The 15044-nt window shown below is 45.4% G+C and overlaps 2 protein-coding genes across 5 annotated transcripts in view; one reads left to right on the top strand and one right to left on the bottom strand.

Annotated features, from left to right (window-relative positions):
* tdrd7b (tudor domain containing 7 b) overlaps window positions 1-7229 on the top strand; it is a 29064-nt gene extending 21835 nt beyond the window's left edge. For 3 of the 4 annotated variants that reach the window (XM_079757838.1, XM_079757839.1, XM_079757841.1), the window contains exons 18-20: window positions 1348-1531; window positions 2207-2367; window positions 5332-7229. In XM_079757838.1, coding sequence (XP_079613964.1) covers window positions 1348-1531; window positions 2207-2367; window positions 5332-5552 — 566 coding nt within the window. In that variant the 3' untranslated portion in view covers window positions 5553-7229. Of the gene's footprint in view, window positions 1-547; window positions 656-1347; window positions 1532-2206; window positions 2368-5331 lie in introns of those variants that run through there. The other variant, XM_079757840.1, reaches the window with a different exon arrangement.
* An 813-nt stretch (window positions 7230-8042) lies between these two features.
* Window positions 8043-12558, bottom strand: LOC307091275 (calcium-binding protein 2-like; the record flags this gene model as incomplete). Its single annotated transcript, XM_079758225.1, has 7 exons — window positions 8043-8071; window positions 8281-8428; window positions 8623-8732; window positions 9034-9177; window positions 9293-9323; window positions 11666-11795; window positions 12476-12558. 7 exons carry the CDS (start codon window positions 12556-12558, stop codon window positions 8043-8045), a joined length of 675 nt encoding a protein of 224 aa, XP_079614351.1.
* Between the last annotated feature and the right edge of the window lie 2486 nt (window positions 12559-15044).

The following is a 15044-nucleotide window of genomic DNA, read 5'->3' as shown; positions in this document are numbered from 1 at the left end:
AACAGTTAGCTGAACATTATAGGGTCCCGTCCTTCCACTCCCTGTTTTCTCAGTTAAACACAGAAATCAACATTTTTCCCAGTGTTTGTTATATATGAAATGAAGCAAGAAAAGACGCTCTTTCTCCAGTAACGAAGTCTTCAAGACGCCTGTCTTCTTGGTTGTTTCTTCAATTTGTCTTTAACTCATGCTCCAATCTTTCATTGATCAATGCTTTGGATGTTGTGAATGCAACGAAATATATGATGCATCGGTGCTGTGCCAGTACTGCCCGTTCTGCCTCCATGCTGTCTGTGGTCAAACCAAAACAAACTACAGTGACAGCGGCCGCACTTATCCCACCTCTTACAAACTTCAGGACCCCTCAATGAGCCCTAACTGCTCCTCCTCTCCTCAGGCAGCAACCTGGACGCCTCAATGAGCCCTAACTGCTCCTCCTCTCCTCAGGCAGCAACATGGACGCCTCAATGAGCCCTAACTGCTCCTCCTCTCCTCAGGCAGCAACCTGGACGCCTCAATGAGCCCTAACTGCTCCTCCTCTCCTCAGGCAGTAACCTGGACGCCTCAATGAGCCCCAACTGCTCCTCCTCTCCTCAGGCAGCAACATGGACGCCTCAATGAGGCCCAACTGCTCCTCTTCTCCTCAGGCAGCAACATGGACGCCTCAATGAGCCCTAACTGCTCCTCCTCTCCTCAGGCAGCAACATGGACGCCTCAATGAGCCCTAACTGCTCCTCCTCTCCTCAGGCAGCAACATGGACGCCTCAATGAGCCCTAACTGCTCCTCCTCTCCTCAGGCAGCAACATGGACGCCTCAATGAGCCCCAACTGCTCCTCCTCTCCTCAGGCAGCAACCTGGACGCCTCAATGAGCCCTAACTGCTCCTCCTCTCCTCAGGCAGCAACCTGGACGCCTCAATGAGCCCTAACTGCTCCTCCTCTCCTCAGGCAGCAACCTGGACGCCTCAATGAGCCCTAACTGCTCCTCCTCTCCTCAGGCAGTAACCTGGACGCCTCAATGAGCCCCAACTGCTCCTCCTCTCCTCAGGCAGCAACATGGACGCCTCAATGAGGCCCAACTGCTCCTCTTCTCCTCAGGCAGCAACATGGACGCCTCAATGAGCCCTAACTGCTCCTCCTCGCCTCAGGCAGCAACATGGACGCCTCAATGAGCCCTAACTGCTCCTCCTCTCCTCAGGCAGCAACATGGACGCCTCAATGAGCCCTAACTGCTCCTCCTCTCCTCAGGCAGCAACATGGACGCCTCAATGAGCCCTAACTGCTCCTCCTCTCCTCAGGCAGCAACATGGACGCCTCAATGAGCCCTAACTGCTCCTCCTCTCCTCAGGCAGCAACATGGACGCCTACGTGTCGGTGGCCTGCCACCCGGGCCACTTCGTGCTGCAGCCCTGGGGGGAGCTGTACAAGCTGGTGGCCCTGATGGGGGAGATGATCCTGCACTACAACCAGACGGAGGACCCCCCGACGCAGGTGGAGAAGCACCATATCTATGCCGCCAAGGTGGAGAACAAGTGAGTCTGTGTTCAGTTCAGTACTTTCTTTGTCCTGTAAGGCAAATTTGGTTTACAGCAATGGTAAAGACACAAATAATATAAAAAGACTTGAGACAAAACAATCTGACAAACACAACCAATAAAATAAAATACCGCTGTTCGCTAATAAAAGTCCCTCCCATTCCAATTCTTTAAGAAATAAAGCGCTTTAGTGCTGTTCTAAAGTGCAGTCAAGCTTTACACGTGGGTGGGGGTGTGCGTCTGTGTGTGTCCCATCAAGCCCTGCCTTGGTCTGTATTCTTTCTACTCTGTTTAATGCTGCTCCGTGTCCCTGTTAACCCCCCCTGCTGTCCCTGTTAACCCCCCATGCTGTCCCTGTTAACCCCCCATGCTGTCCCTGTTAACCCCCCATGCTGTCCCTTTTTACCCCCCATGCTGTCCCTGGTAACCCCCCATGCTGTCCCTGTTAACCCCCCATGCTGTCCCTGTTAACCCCCCATGCTGTCCCTGTTAACCCCCCATGCTGTCCCTTTTTACCCCCCATGCTGTCCCTGTTAACCCCCCATGCTGTCCCTGGTAACCCCCCATGCTGTCCCTGTTAACCCCCCATGCTGTCCCTGTTAACCCCCCATGCTGTCCCTGTTAACCCCCCATGCTGTCCCTGTTAACCCCCTATGCTGTCCCCCCCCACAGCTGGCACCGGGTGCTGGTGAAGAGCGTGCTGACCAACGGCCTGGTGTCCGTGTACGAGCTGGACTACGGCCGCCATGAACTGGTGGGCCGCGCCCTTTTGCGGACCCTCACCCCGGAGTTCAGACGCCTCCCCTTCCAGGGGGTCACCGCCCAGCTCGCGGGTGAGTAGGGGTGAGGGGAGTAGTGTAGTTGAGGGACTTAACCTGCATCCTGGTTATTCTGGTGACCTTTTGAGCGACCCATGTTTAACACTTGGTCAAACCGAGTGCTCTAGTCCAGCGGTCCCCAACCACCGGGCCGTGGCCCGGTACCGGGCCGCGGGACATTCCTAACCGGGCCGTAGGTTTGTAGGCTACGACATGAGTAAAAAAATAATAATAATAAAAAAAAAAAGAATTCATGCAAAATGCATGCATACTTAATAAACGTCATTTACTTTGCAATACTGTCACTCTTTTACATGCCATAAGTCTATATGCAGTTGTTAGATTGCATATAACATGTTTGCATTTTTGGCAAGGTCTTAACTTCTTTTCTTAGGCATAACTGTCTGTCGGTCCCGCCCCCAACACGTATTGGCTGTTGAACGTGTTCAGTTCAACAGTAGTGTCACACTAAGTTAGCTAAACTGCGAAAATGAGCAACTCAAAACAGACGTGTTTAGAAAGTTTCTTTGAAAGGGGTAGCGGGGGAAAAAGACCCACTGACGATAATGAGCAAGAAACCGCAAAGAAAAAGAAAGGGTCTTTCAATCTAAAATATGACGAGTCGTACCTAAAATATGGGTTTATAGAGACCGGTGAGTCACATGCACCAAGTCCGTTATGTGTGGTATGTGGCGATACGTTGTCGAATGAAGCTATGAAACCGTCAAAGCTTATTCGACATTTAGAATCCAAGCATCCTACACTTAAAGACAAACCCCTTGACTTCTTTGAGCGTAAAAAACGTGAGCAAGAATCACAAAAAATAGTGCTTAAAACAACCACATTTGTGAACGTGGCTGCGCTAAAAGCCTCATACTTAGTGGCTAGTCGCATTGCTAAGTGTAAGAAGCCCTTTACTATTGGGGAAGAGCTAATTCTGCCTGCTGCAAAAGACATGTGCAATGAATTCCTTGGGGAGGCTGCAGCAAAAAAGATAGGCTCGGTACCTCTTTCAGCCAGCACCGTCCATAGGCGAATTGATGATATAGCGGAGGATTTTGAAGCACAGTTGTTGGAGAGGGTGAATGGTTCACCGTGGTATGCGATCCAGGTCGATGAGTCCACTGATGTGGAAAATAGGGCAATTCTGCTTGTTTTTGTACGGTACAGTTTTGAGGACGATGTGCAGGAGGATTTGTTGTGTGTGCTGTCACTTCCAACGAACACCACAGCTGCAGAATTATTCCGGGCTTTGGATGGTTATGTGTCAGGAAAATTAGTCTGGTCTTTCTGTATTGACGTTTGCACTGATGGGGCTGCAGCCATGACTGGAAGGCTGTCCGGTTTCACTGCAAGGGTAAGAGAGGTTGCACCTGACTGCGAGCCCACACACTGTGTCATTCACAGGGAAATGCTGGCTAGCCGAAAAATGTCGCCCGAGTTAAATGGGGTATTAAATGATGTAGTTAAAATAATCAGCCACATAAAAGCACACGCACTCAACTCTCGTTTATTTGAACAGCTCTGTGAAGAAATGGACGCAGAGCACAAACGCCTTCTCTTGCACGCAGATTTCAGATGGCTGTCAAGGGGCAGGTCATTGGCCAGAGTGTTTGAGTTGCGAGAGCCGCTGCAGAGGTTTCTTACAGAAAAAAAAGTCACCATTGGCAGCACATTTTAGTGATGAGCACTGGGTGTCCAAACTGGCTTACCTGTGTGACATATTCGGATTGCCTAATGAGCTCAACCTGACACTCCAGGGGAGAATGACCACTGTCTTTAAACTGGCAGATAAAGTTGCTGCATTTAAAGCCAAGCTTGATTTGTGGGGACGACGAGTGGACAGGGGAGTATTCGATATGTTCCAAACATTAGTGGGGATTTTGGGAGAGACTGAGGCAGGGCCCATTCTCTCGCAGCTGGTGCGCGATCACCTTGTTGCGCTTTCAAATGAATTCGAACGTTACTTCCCATCCTCCAAAGATCCACGGCGAACAAATGAGTGGATCCGCAACCCATTTGTCAATGTCCCGAATCACTTCTCAGTGCAGGAGGAAGATCAATTGATCGAAATAGCTAATGATGGTGGTCTTAAAAATGTGTTTGAGCAAACCTCTCTGGCGGGTTTTTGGATCAAAACCAAAGCGGAGTATCCCGAGATATCCGTAAAAGCGCTGAAAACGTTGCTTCCATTTCCCACCACGTACCTATGCGAGGCCGTGTTTTCGGCAATGACTGCCACTAAAACAAAATTGCGCAATCGATTGGACATTTCAAACACGCTAAGCGTGTCACTGTCTTCCATCACCCCCAGATGGAACCTTCTTGTTGCAGGGAAACAAGCACAGGGCTCCCACTGATTTAAAATGAATTGTAGCCTATTCTGTGGCCTCACAAACGCGTGTTGAGTTCCCTTACTGACATTTTGTGTTGTGCATGTTTACACTTGATAGATGTTACTTCAAGTTTAGTTCAATATATTTATGTTCATAGTTGTTCATTTTTCACTTGTTCACGTTCTTTTTTAAGAGTTTGTTACCTTCACTGTTAATAAATAACTGGAACTAGTTATTTTAAATGAATGCATGCACAACACTATATGAAAATATCAACAAATTGGCAACTCCTGCGCAACATAATCCAACCCCCCCCCCCCCCCGGCCCGCCGGTCCGTGAAATTTTTTGGAGAATCAAACCGGTCCTTGGTGCTGAAAAGGTATGGGACCCCTGCTCTAGTCGGTTCATGGACCAGGGGAATTTCCAGATGTTTTTTTTAAGATAAGGAGTCGTTCTGTGTCCTACTGTATGGAGGAGTGCATCAGGCGTCAGTCTTAATCTCTCTCTCTCTCTCTCTCTCTCTCTCTCTCTCTCTCTCTCTCTCTCTCTCTCTCTCTCTCTCTCTCTCTCTCTCTCTCTCTCTCTCTCTCTCTCTCTCTCTCTCTCTCTCTCTCTCTCTCTCTCTCCCTCCCCAACCCCCAGGGGTGCGGCCCCGACAGTGGTCGGAGGAGGCCTCCATCGTGTTCAGGAACCACGTAGAGAAGCGGCCCCTGGTGGCCCAGCTGGAGTCAGTGACGGAGGCAGCGTGCGCCTGGGACCGGAGGCTCAGCGTGTACCTGGTGGACACGTCGCGGGAGGAGAGCGACGTCTGGGTGCATGACATCATGACGGAGGTGGCCGAGGACCTGGCCAGCGCGCCGTGAGGAGGCCACCGGCGCGGCCGGAGAGCCACCGCCGGGCCCCATGTCCTCGTTTGTGTGCTGCTTGTGTTGATCCTTAAAAGAAGAGATGGAAGTCTGAGCTGCTTCTTGTGCGCCGCTCAACATGGACGAAAGGAAGCAGAGGTTTTTATGGGCGGGGTATGGTTGTGTTGAGCGGAAGGGAGCTATGGCTGAAGATGATGAGGTCCTCCCCGCTTTCTTGTTGTGTTCTGGGCTGTGCGGCGCTTATCTTGTGATTGTTGATATGATAAACATGCTTTGCACGTTCATCCACTTGACGTGGACCACACAGCGAGACCACTTTAGGTGCACACACACACACACATACACTCTCACACACACATACCCCTCTGCTAGATGAGGCTTGTATTCCAAAAAACTAACTTAGGTTGGTGCATCCATGTAATGTGTTGGCTGTCATGCTGGTGGGGGTTGACTAGGAATCAGCCACCCTTTGAGCCTGTGGGAGAGGGGGGTTCCCCACTTCTGGGACCACTGTGGACTAACGCCGGACCAAATGCAGGACATAGCGAGAAGGGTATTCTGGGTTAAAGAATAAAGCGACAAAGAGGTGCCTCTGAGATATTGAGTGGTTCCGTTTACAGACATCTCACCGGCCAGGAAGATGGAGACATGAATGTAAACCACTTTCAGCCTTTCTCCACTTATGCAAACCAGTCCTGTTCTGCCCGCTTTGTTCATCTGGTTGAATATGAACGCATTCATTTATCTATCTAGAAAGAAGATATTCCGCGTTTTTGAATGTGTTGGATGGACGTTACTGACGAGTTGAGGGTCAAATATTCCGTTTTAAAATGGCCGTCGGACACAATGTCAGTTGTGGAGTTTTACGGATTGAAGCTTATGTCCGTAGATTTGGTTTGGTGTAGATTAGAAGATGAGATAACATTTAGTTTGTTTTTCCCTTTAATATACATTGTAGTTTGTTAAGCAAATGCATGATGAACAATTGGATACACAGTCAATTCAAGAAGGTAAATTGCAAAATCAATATTAGTTTTTAAATGAGCAGGATGTGCAAAGAAAATATGCTTGTTTTGTAAAAAAAATTTAAAAGAAAATGCTGTTAGGGTTGAAAAAAAACTATTTGCTGTGAATGTGTGTTGAAGCCCATTTCCACACTTTGTATCTCTATTGCAACTATATTTACCTCCTTATCTCTTTCAACACTAAGGCCAATTCGGCATCCACTTTGTATTTCTCTCAAATTACTTAACTGTCTCTCCAAATGATGTGAATTACTTGGTTACTGTATAAGCTCGAGTCTTAAGACTCAAGACTTAAGACTCACAAATGATGCTTAGGAATGCTGAATGGAACATTTTTGAAAGCAGAATTGGCACATATAACTTAATAGTAAATATATTGTGTTACAGATAGTTTTACTATTAGAAATGAATAATATATGAATACGTTTGACGATTCGGTTTGTTCCTACAACTCTTAACACGTTAAACCTTTTGCAAACGTGTTGTGACACGAAAGCATGGGTGAATAAATGAGTATAATTCTGTTATCTTCCCCCCGGCTTGATAACCGCAAATGTTTGTCATTCTTTAAAACGACAGACTTCGACAAAGCTGCATTAAGATGCATTATGGTTAGTAAATTATGAGATTATAGTGACATGAGTTTGAATTGCTGTGTTCATTTATTCTCTGAATAAAAGCCCATTATTGAATGGTTTCCATTTGTTAACCAGGAGTGGTACAGGCTGTAATACTATACCACAGAGAGAACAGCTCATTAAGTTTATCCTGGGTCTGAAGGCCAGCCCATAACGCTTGAGAATCTCCTGTCTGTGGGCCTCCGATCTCTCTGAAGGCCTTGTGAGAGACATTTTTGGGTTAACACGATAAGTTGGTTGTGGTCTCGGGATTTTTTTTTTATCACCTTTTATTAGTGCACAACAAAAGTAAAGTACATCGTTTTCAAAGTTTGAATTATTAAAATAGCAAAGCATACATTTTTGTTTCAAAAATTGTATTACAGTAAGGGGTTCATATTCTCACAAATGTAGGCACTATTTCTCTCAGTGACAAAGTACAGCTTGCTTATATCTTTCCTGGAATATACCATAAGATGACGCAGTCTATGCTTTAAGTTAAGATAGCATTCTTCTCAACTGATCACATATACTCTGTAGTTATATTAGTGACAAAGTGCATCTGTGATGTACATTATCTGGAATGTTAAACTCAATTGTTATGTGTTCACTTATTCTTTGATACGTCTCTATGCCAACCACGGACACAAGGGAAAATCATGCAAAGTTATTCAGAGGTCAATTATAGGCTATCACAAATGGTCACCATAGCAACCACACAACGCTAGTAGCATTACTATTGCAACAGTGTTGCACCCGTCCATTCACTCTGTGTGACCATGTGACGCATCATAAAGAGGAGGAAGTGATCCAGGATGTCCTTACTCCAAAACATCTCCTGGCGGCTAGGGGATTGACAGCATCATCACAAACTCTGCAGAGGGATGAGAGACAGACAGAAGCATCCCATGTTACCCATGGCAGGTCAAAGGTCAGAACAGAGGCCTCCAGACCGAAAACATTATGGTTCAAACTAAGCCGACACCAGAGTCAGACCCCTCTGTTTTCAGTGAGCCCCCAGAGAAATATATAGTCCATTATACTCTGATACTCAGAGCCACATCATGTGAAGTCTCCTCTCACCCTCGAAGTCGATGTCTCCGTCGGCGTTGATATCCAGCTCCTTCAGGATCTCCTCCAGCTCTCCTTTCTTCAACTTCTCCCCCAGCAGCGTCTTCACTGCCTCCTTCATCTCCTCCTGGTTGATCTTCCCGTCCCCGTCCAGGTCGAACTGAGAGAGAGAGAGACAGAGACAGAGAGAGAGAGTGACAGAGAGAGATAGAGAGGTAAGGAGACATGGGGATAACAGTGAACGAGAGTTTCCGTTCTCCACGACAGTAAATAGTTTGAACAAAAACATGAATGATGAAAAAGAGGTGCTGTGTGGGGAGAGGCGCTGTGTGGAGAGGTGCTGTGTGGGCCCACCTGAACGAAGGCGGACTGCAGCTCCTTCAAGCCCAGCATGTCCGCAGTCTCCCCCATCATCCTGGGACCCATCAGCTCAGTGAAGTCCTCAAAGTCCATCAGCCCCCCCACTGAGAAACACGGGGTGGAGGGGAGGGGAGGGGAGATGAAATGAAAGCAGGGTTATGGGGACGAGAGGAAGAAGTTGAGGGGAGGTGATGGAGGGGTGAGGAGCGGGGGAGGAGAGAGTAGGTGAGGTGAGATGATGGTAAATAAAAGAACATGAATTGAATGCACACCAAAAAATAAAAGCACATTGATACGCCAATGACTGTATAAACATTTATTATAGTCAGCAAGGACTTTACTTTTGAATCCAGGGTCCTCATTATTGAAGCTTCCCTTACTAACGTTTGTCTTCCTTCTACTCACTCCTCATCTTGATCTGCTGGACGATCTCCAGCAGCTCCATCTCGGTGGGCATGTAGCCCATGGTCCTCATGCACTCCGCCACGTCCTTGTAGTTGAGGTAGCCATCCTGGTCGTAGTCAAACTCTTTAAAGGCATCTGCCAACTCTAAGGGGGTGGCAGAATCAGCTGTTACTGAGGCAATAACAAAAGAATGGGCAGACCAGAGAAAATTGGAATCTATGCTTAGTAAAGCATGAGGTGTCCCTTTGTTGTTACTCACCGTCCAACTCTGCCTGAGCCAATTCTCTCTCCTGCATTCAAAAATCAAATGATCACACAAACAAAATATATTAAACCATTTGGATAACACTTACTGTACTGTACGGATACGTCTCAGCGGTCCAGCCCAGCTGGGATTTGCATTTCCATTACATTCCGGCTTTCTGCTTGAATGTCTTTAACTGATGACTTTTATACTATAGCCTACCTTATTGATCGGATGGATTCGTTTAAGGCACATTTAATATATTTGGGCTGTTTCAGACAGACGGCGACACACAATGATATCCGCGATGATGAATTCAGTTTGACCTTCAATATTCCCCCTTATTTGCCTTCTAATCTCAAAAGCTCATTAAGGGCGGATTTATTTCAGATTAGACCTGTTTACACATTGGACAATGTTTCACACATATTTTTCCAAGTGCCACACAGTGTCCTTGACATTAGGAATCAGCAATCTAATAATGTGAAATATGAAATATCTAATATTATTTTTGCAGGAAAATATCGTCAAACTATCATACACCCGGGGTGCTTTATAAAACCTTTAATAACCTTTTTAATTCGTCTGGGACTTTTCTGTTCATTCTCAATGAGCAAGGGGCGTCACGAGCGTTGACCAAAGTGCCTCTGGACGCAATTGGATAGGCCTCCAACCAATCATAGCAATGATACAGATGGTCCAGCACTGAGCAATTAAAAAAATACATCTATCTTCTTGACCTGGTATCCCGTCCAGTTTGATTAAAACCGTCTACGTAAAAGAAATCGTTATATCAGCGGCAGCCATCTTTGTTGTGGTTGTCTTTTTTTGTATGCGAGCGGAGCCGGACCTAATCTGCAGAGCAAATTAACTGGCAGGATTGGTCTGGTTCCCAGGTTAATGAAACTGGCAGATTTGGTTTGGTTCCCAGGCTAAACAGTTGTCGCCCGACCAGCCACCAGCGCTGATGTCCCCGCAGGTCGCAGCACGGTGCGTTTCAACTGGTAGTGAAACACAAATCGCAGTATGGTTCGGTAAAAGCGGTATGGTTCGGTAAAAGCGCCATTGACTCTGGTGTACAGTAGTTTCAGAGGCCTTATGGATAGAAAGGCAAATAAGCCGGCTGGTTTGAATTTTAGGTTGGCCCAAGTGCCAGACCCATCAGAACTAGCACTGCTCCACACCTAGTTTGTTGGTGAGTTAGTGACCATGTTTCCTAGGAAGCGTAATGAATTTACTTGAGAAAATAAATTCCGCTCTGCTCATGTTTTTCTGGATTAACCACATAAAACTCAGAATACGGGTTTGTAGAATGAAAATTCGGCTGTTTTTCTGCATGAACGAGATACCTTAAAATCCCAAGAAAAGCTCTCATTCACCTAAGAGCTCTATTTCATAGAAGCAAACACTAAGCAGCGATGTGTTTAATGTCCACTTCCAAGTGAGGGTTAGGCTTTCCGGACACCTATTATATAACGCTACGGTTTGTGGGGGATTTCATTGCATCATTGCATCATTAAAATGCTACAGTTTCACAACGACGGTACGAGAAAAGTATTGTAAAGTTGTCATGGGTCGTAAGTTAACCATGGGGATAACACAGGCGGGTTTCTCTTTCTTAAACCACATAGTGTTTGAATTAATCCTGAAACAGTGGGCTCACTGGCTCTTTAAGTGAATGAGGATCCCACTCAAAAACAAATCCAACTCTTGGGATTTTGAGGTATCTCGTTAATTCAGAAAAACGGAGCAATACTTTTTTAACCATTACAATTTCAAGAATTCAGAAAAAAAGACAGAATTGATATTCCTTAAAGGTGAAACCACTCACCGAATGTGTGTGTAGGATGGGAGGGACTTAGTAGGACATTCTGAACGTGTCCCTGTAATCACTTAAACCTTCCACTGTTCATTTCCTTGACGTCATGCAGAATCCCATTTGTGAATTGTTAGACGACACACTTGAAATGCATTCAAGCAAACTAATGAGGTAGATAAACAGAAATCCACGGGAGGCTTATGTCTAAGAGCTCTCTACCTGGGAGTGGATTAACACACACACACACACACACACACACACACACACACACACACACACACAGGCGCACACACACAAACAACCTCAAAAGGTCAGAGGTAAGCTGTCATGAGTTCGATTGCCTTTCTGTTTCTAAGTATATGTTTTGCATGAGTAGTGTTGTGTTTATAAAGTCAAGAGGTGCTTTAATATAATATAATATAACATAATAGGATACATCACTGAGATAACAAAACCAATTGAAAAAACAGTACTTTCATGTCCAATATCCTACCAGCACATAACCAAAACGAAACGAGTCAAGCACCTCGTGTATAGACCTGGGTGTTCCTGGTGTGCGCTTTGCGTACCGCCCCGAACACGCTGTTGAGCACCGACGTGTACACCACAGTCATGGCCTCCGTAGTCTTCTTCTTGGTCTTCTTCTTGGACTTCTTGGGGGGCTCGGAGGACGAGCCCGACTGGGAGCCGCTCTCCGTACTACAGGATCAGAGACAAAAATCAAGAAATCAAATAAGACTCTGAAATTCTAAATAACAACTGGAAACTGCTGGTAATGACAAAAGCATATTCAAAGTCACCTTGATTATAAATAGTGATCCGGTTCTACATTCATTGCGTATTGAGAAACATAATAAATGTATGCATTTCATTGATGAGCGGTTAGGGTAAGGGCTAGTGCTGTTCAAGGATATTGTGGGCAACAGTAGCTCAGGAGGTAGAGCGGGTTGACTGGTCGCTAATTAGATCCCTGGCTCCTCCTAGCGGGGTGTCGAGGTGAACAAGAAGCATCTCAAGACACCTCACCCAGACTGCCCCGACGAGCTGGCTGTTGACCTCCGTGGTTGACTCCGCCGTCGGTGTGTGAATGTATGAATATATGGTTGTAAGTCTTCTTTGATAAAAGAGTCAGCGAAAATCCCCTAAATGTAAATTGTAAAAAATATCGGGGGAGATTGAGATTTTATTCCTAATTATTTCAGTACTTTGATTTGTGGGACGATTGTATCCGAAGAGTCTTACAATGCAATTACTGAGTTCATTCTTGGCATGGGACTTGAACCCATAACCCTGGTACTGTCAATTTCAGGCTCTAGTATCGGTTGGGATTGACAGCGTCATTCATAACAAAGGTAAGGGGTGGGCAAATCTAATCCTACCCCTCTGCTGAGGATGTGGAGACATTGGAGGTGATGGAGAGGGAGGAGGTGGTCGAAGGAGTCCTCTCTGCTGCCTTGGACATGCTTCAAGGGGGGAGTAGAGAGACATATGTCATAGGTCACAGAGTTATACAGAGACAGCGCTTCAGAGCTGACTGGACTGGGTGTCAGAGTACACAGGATGGGGTCAGGTGGTCCACTCATTAAACTTCTGATTATGTTTCCCAGTACCTTTTAGTTGATAAAATGTAATTCCTGAAATGTCGATTTACATTTTAATTGACAAATTAACCAAAATAGGCCTACTTCTAGCACTAACAACTTTATCCCTTTATTGTCAGACGGTCCTATCCAGCTCACAAATGTAAGCCTAGAGGAGCAACAGTTTAACATGGCCTTGCTCACCTGGTTCACAACTCCTGAAAAAGAGAGAAAGGGGAAACGTTGTCCTCCTCTTCTTCTGTTCTTCTCTGGTCCACGGAGGTCTCACTCTCTCCCTTCTTCTTCTTCTGTTCTTTGTCCGCGGAGCTCTGAACTCTCCCTTCCCGAGAGGCTTATAGTGTTAATGACCTCACCTGGCTCAAGGAGCGGTCAGAGATTAGAGAGCAGGACGTCACGTGAGAGAGCAGGTACAGACACATCCGATTAGAATGACGTATAAAACACATTGTTGGATTTGATGTTTAAATGTCAGGGAAATTAACAGTGTGTCAATTAGCAGATGACAATTTTTTTTGCTATCTTGCTCAAGAAACCCAGTACCTTTTGGCTGGGTGTCAAAACACACTACAATAACGATCCTGTACACAAGCCATGCAAATGAATATGGATATTTGTCATGACCTCTATAAAACATAGCCTATTCTTGAGGGTGTGTTTGAACATTGGCCTGCATGGTGCTGGTCGCTAGAATGCTGGGCGGGGGTCCGAGCACTTTGCTAGGCTGTCAAGGCAACCCCCCCAGCCTAAGCGCTGGGTTTTCCTATTTTCAAGACAACTCACTAGTTCATTCGCTCTCAAGTCTGAGTCATAATAACGCCTTCTTTGCTGCAGTAAGACTGTACCCAAACACAGACTCACACAATTGGAGTGAGAGGGTTAATCAGGGGTTTATTGTAGGAGGAAAGGGGAATAAGAACTGTAGGAAAGACAGGAGGTGGAGAGGCCACGACGGATGACAGAGCTGGCTTAGACAAGCTTGAGGGGGCGGAGCAGAGAGACTTTGGTCATAAGTCACGCCTCATCGCTATGTAATACAGAGACAGAGATTCAGAGTTGACTGGACTGGGTCTCAGAGTACACAGGATGGGGTCAGGTGTTCCACTCATTATATTTCCAATTGCATTTCCCAGTACCTTTTATTTAATAAAATCTAATTACTGAAATGTCGACGAACATTTTTGTTGACGAAAAAACAACATAGGCCTGCATAGAAGAGACTTGATAGACAAGCAAAATGAAATTCATAAGTATCTTTAAATGAGTCTAGGATCAAATGAAAATTAGTAGCTTTTGCTTTTCATTTCCTAGAATTATCATTTCAAATATACATAGGGAGTTCTAACTCTATGCCACAGAGTCCACCATGTTTCTACAGTAGCCAAGAACAGAAAACTTGCTCTAGAAAGGACTCCTTTTTAAACCTACCTCAGGTTCAGCTTTTTTCTTCAGTGTTATCTGTCAAATAAAGTGTTCCCATTCCATTTTGAAGTATATTTCTTTTCCAAATGTTGACCAATCACATCTTCCCATCCATTGTCTAATTCCATTTTTTACCAAGTGCTAAGTCAAACACAGACAGAGCTATCCAGGCTTCAAAAAGCTGATTCCCTCAATAAAAATATGTATTTTACGTTATCAAATATCAAATATCAAATACAGGTACCTCTAAGCCACAAGCAATTGACCTATGCTGAAGATATAATGGCAATGAAGCTATTACAATTGAAATGCCGCCAGAACATGGACTTGAACCCTGGACCAGCAGTATAAGTATATGATGCTCTACCAGCTGAGCTATGGTTTTGATTCTATGTAGCTGGTACAGGTACTATTAATGGAAAATTGAAATAGATTTTTAGTGTGCAAATATTGCGAAATCAAAATAGCATGGATAGCTCAGCCGGTAGAGCATCAGACATTTAATCTGAGGGTCCAGGGTTCAAGTCCCTGTTCAGACGCATTTCAAATGTAGTAGCTTCATTGACACTATTCCTTCAGAATTGGTCGTTTATTACTATTAAAGTAATTGATACTGTCTAAAATACTGAATAATGTGTTCAATTGGGTTTAACCTCGCAGCTGCAGAGGTTAATTGCAAAGAACCATATGTTCTCCAACAAGCTCTAGTTCAATTCTGATTAACAGTCATTGACATGGAAATTCTTTGAAAATTGCAAGACATTGAAGAATGCAGGCATCGATCCCGCTACCTCTCACTTGCGTTTACTGTGTTCCGGTGGCGGATTCAGAACGTAATTTGTTGGTGGGCCTAGGAATATCTGGATGGGCCTTGGTTTTTTCAAACATTAAACAAACATATACACACACACATATATATATATATATA

This window comes from Pollachius pollachius, assembly GCF_949987615.1.
Source record: "Pollachius pollachius genome assembly, chromosome: 20".
NCBI lineage: Eukaryota > Metazoa > Chordata > Actinopteri > Gadiformes > Gadidae > Pollachius > Pollachius pollachius.
Note: the sequence above shows the minus strand (reverse complement) of the source record. Positions and strands in the feature narration are given on the sequence as shown.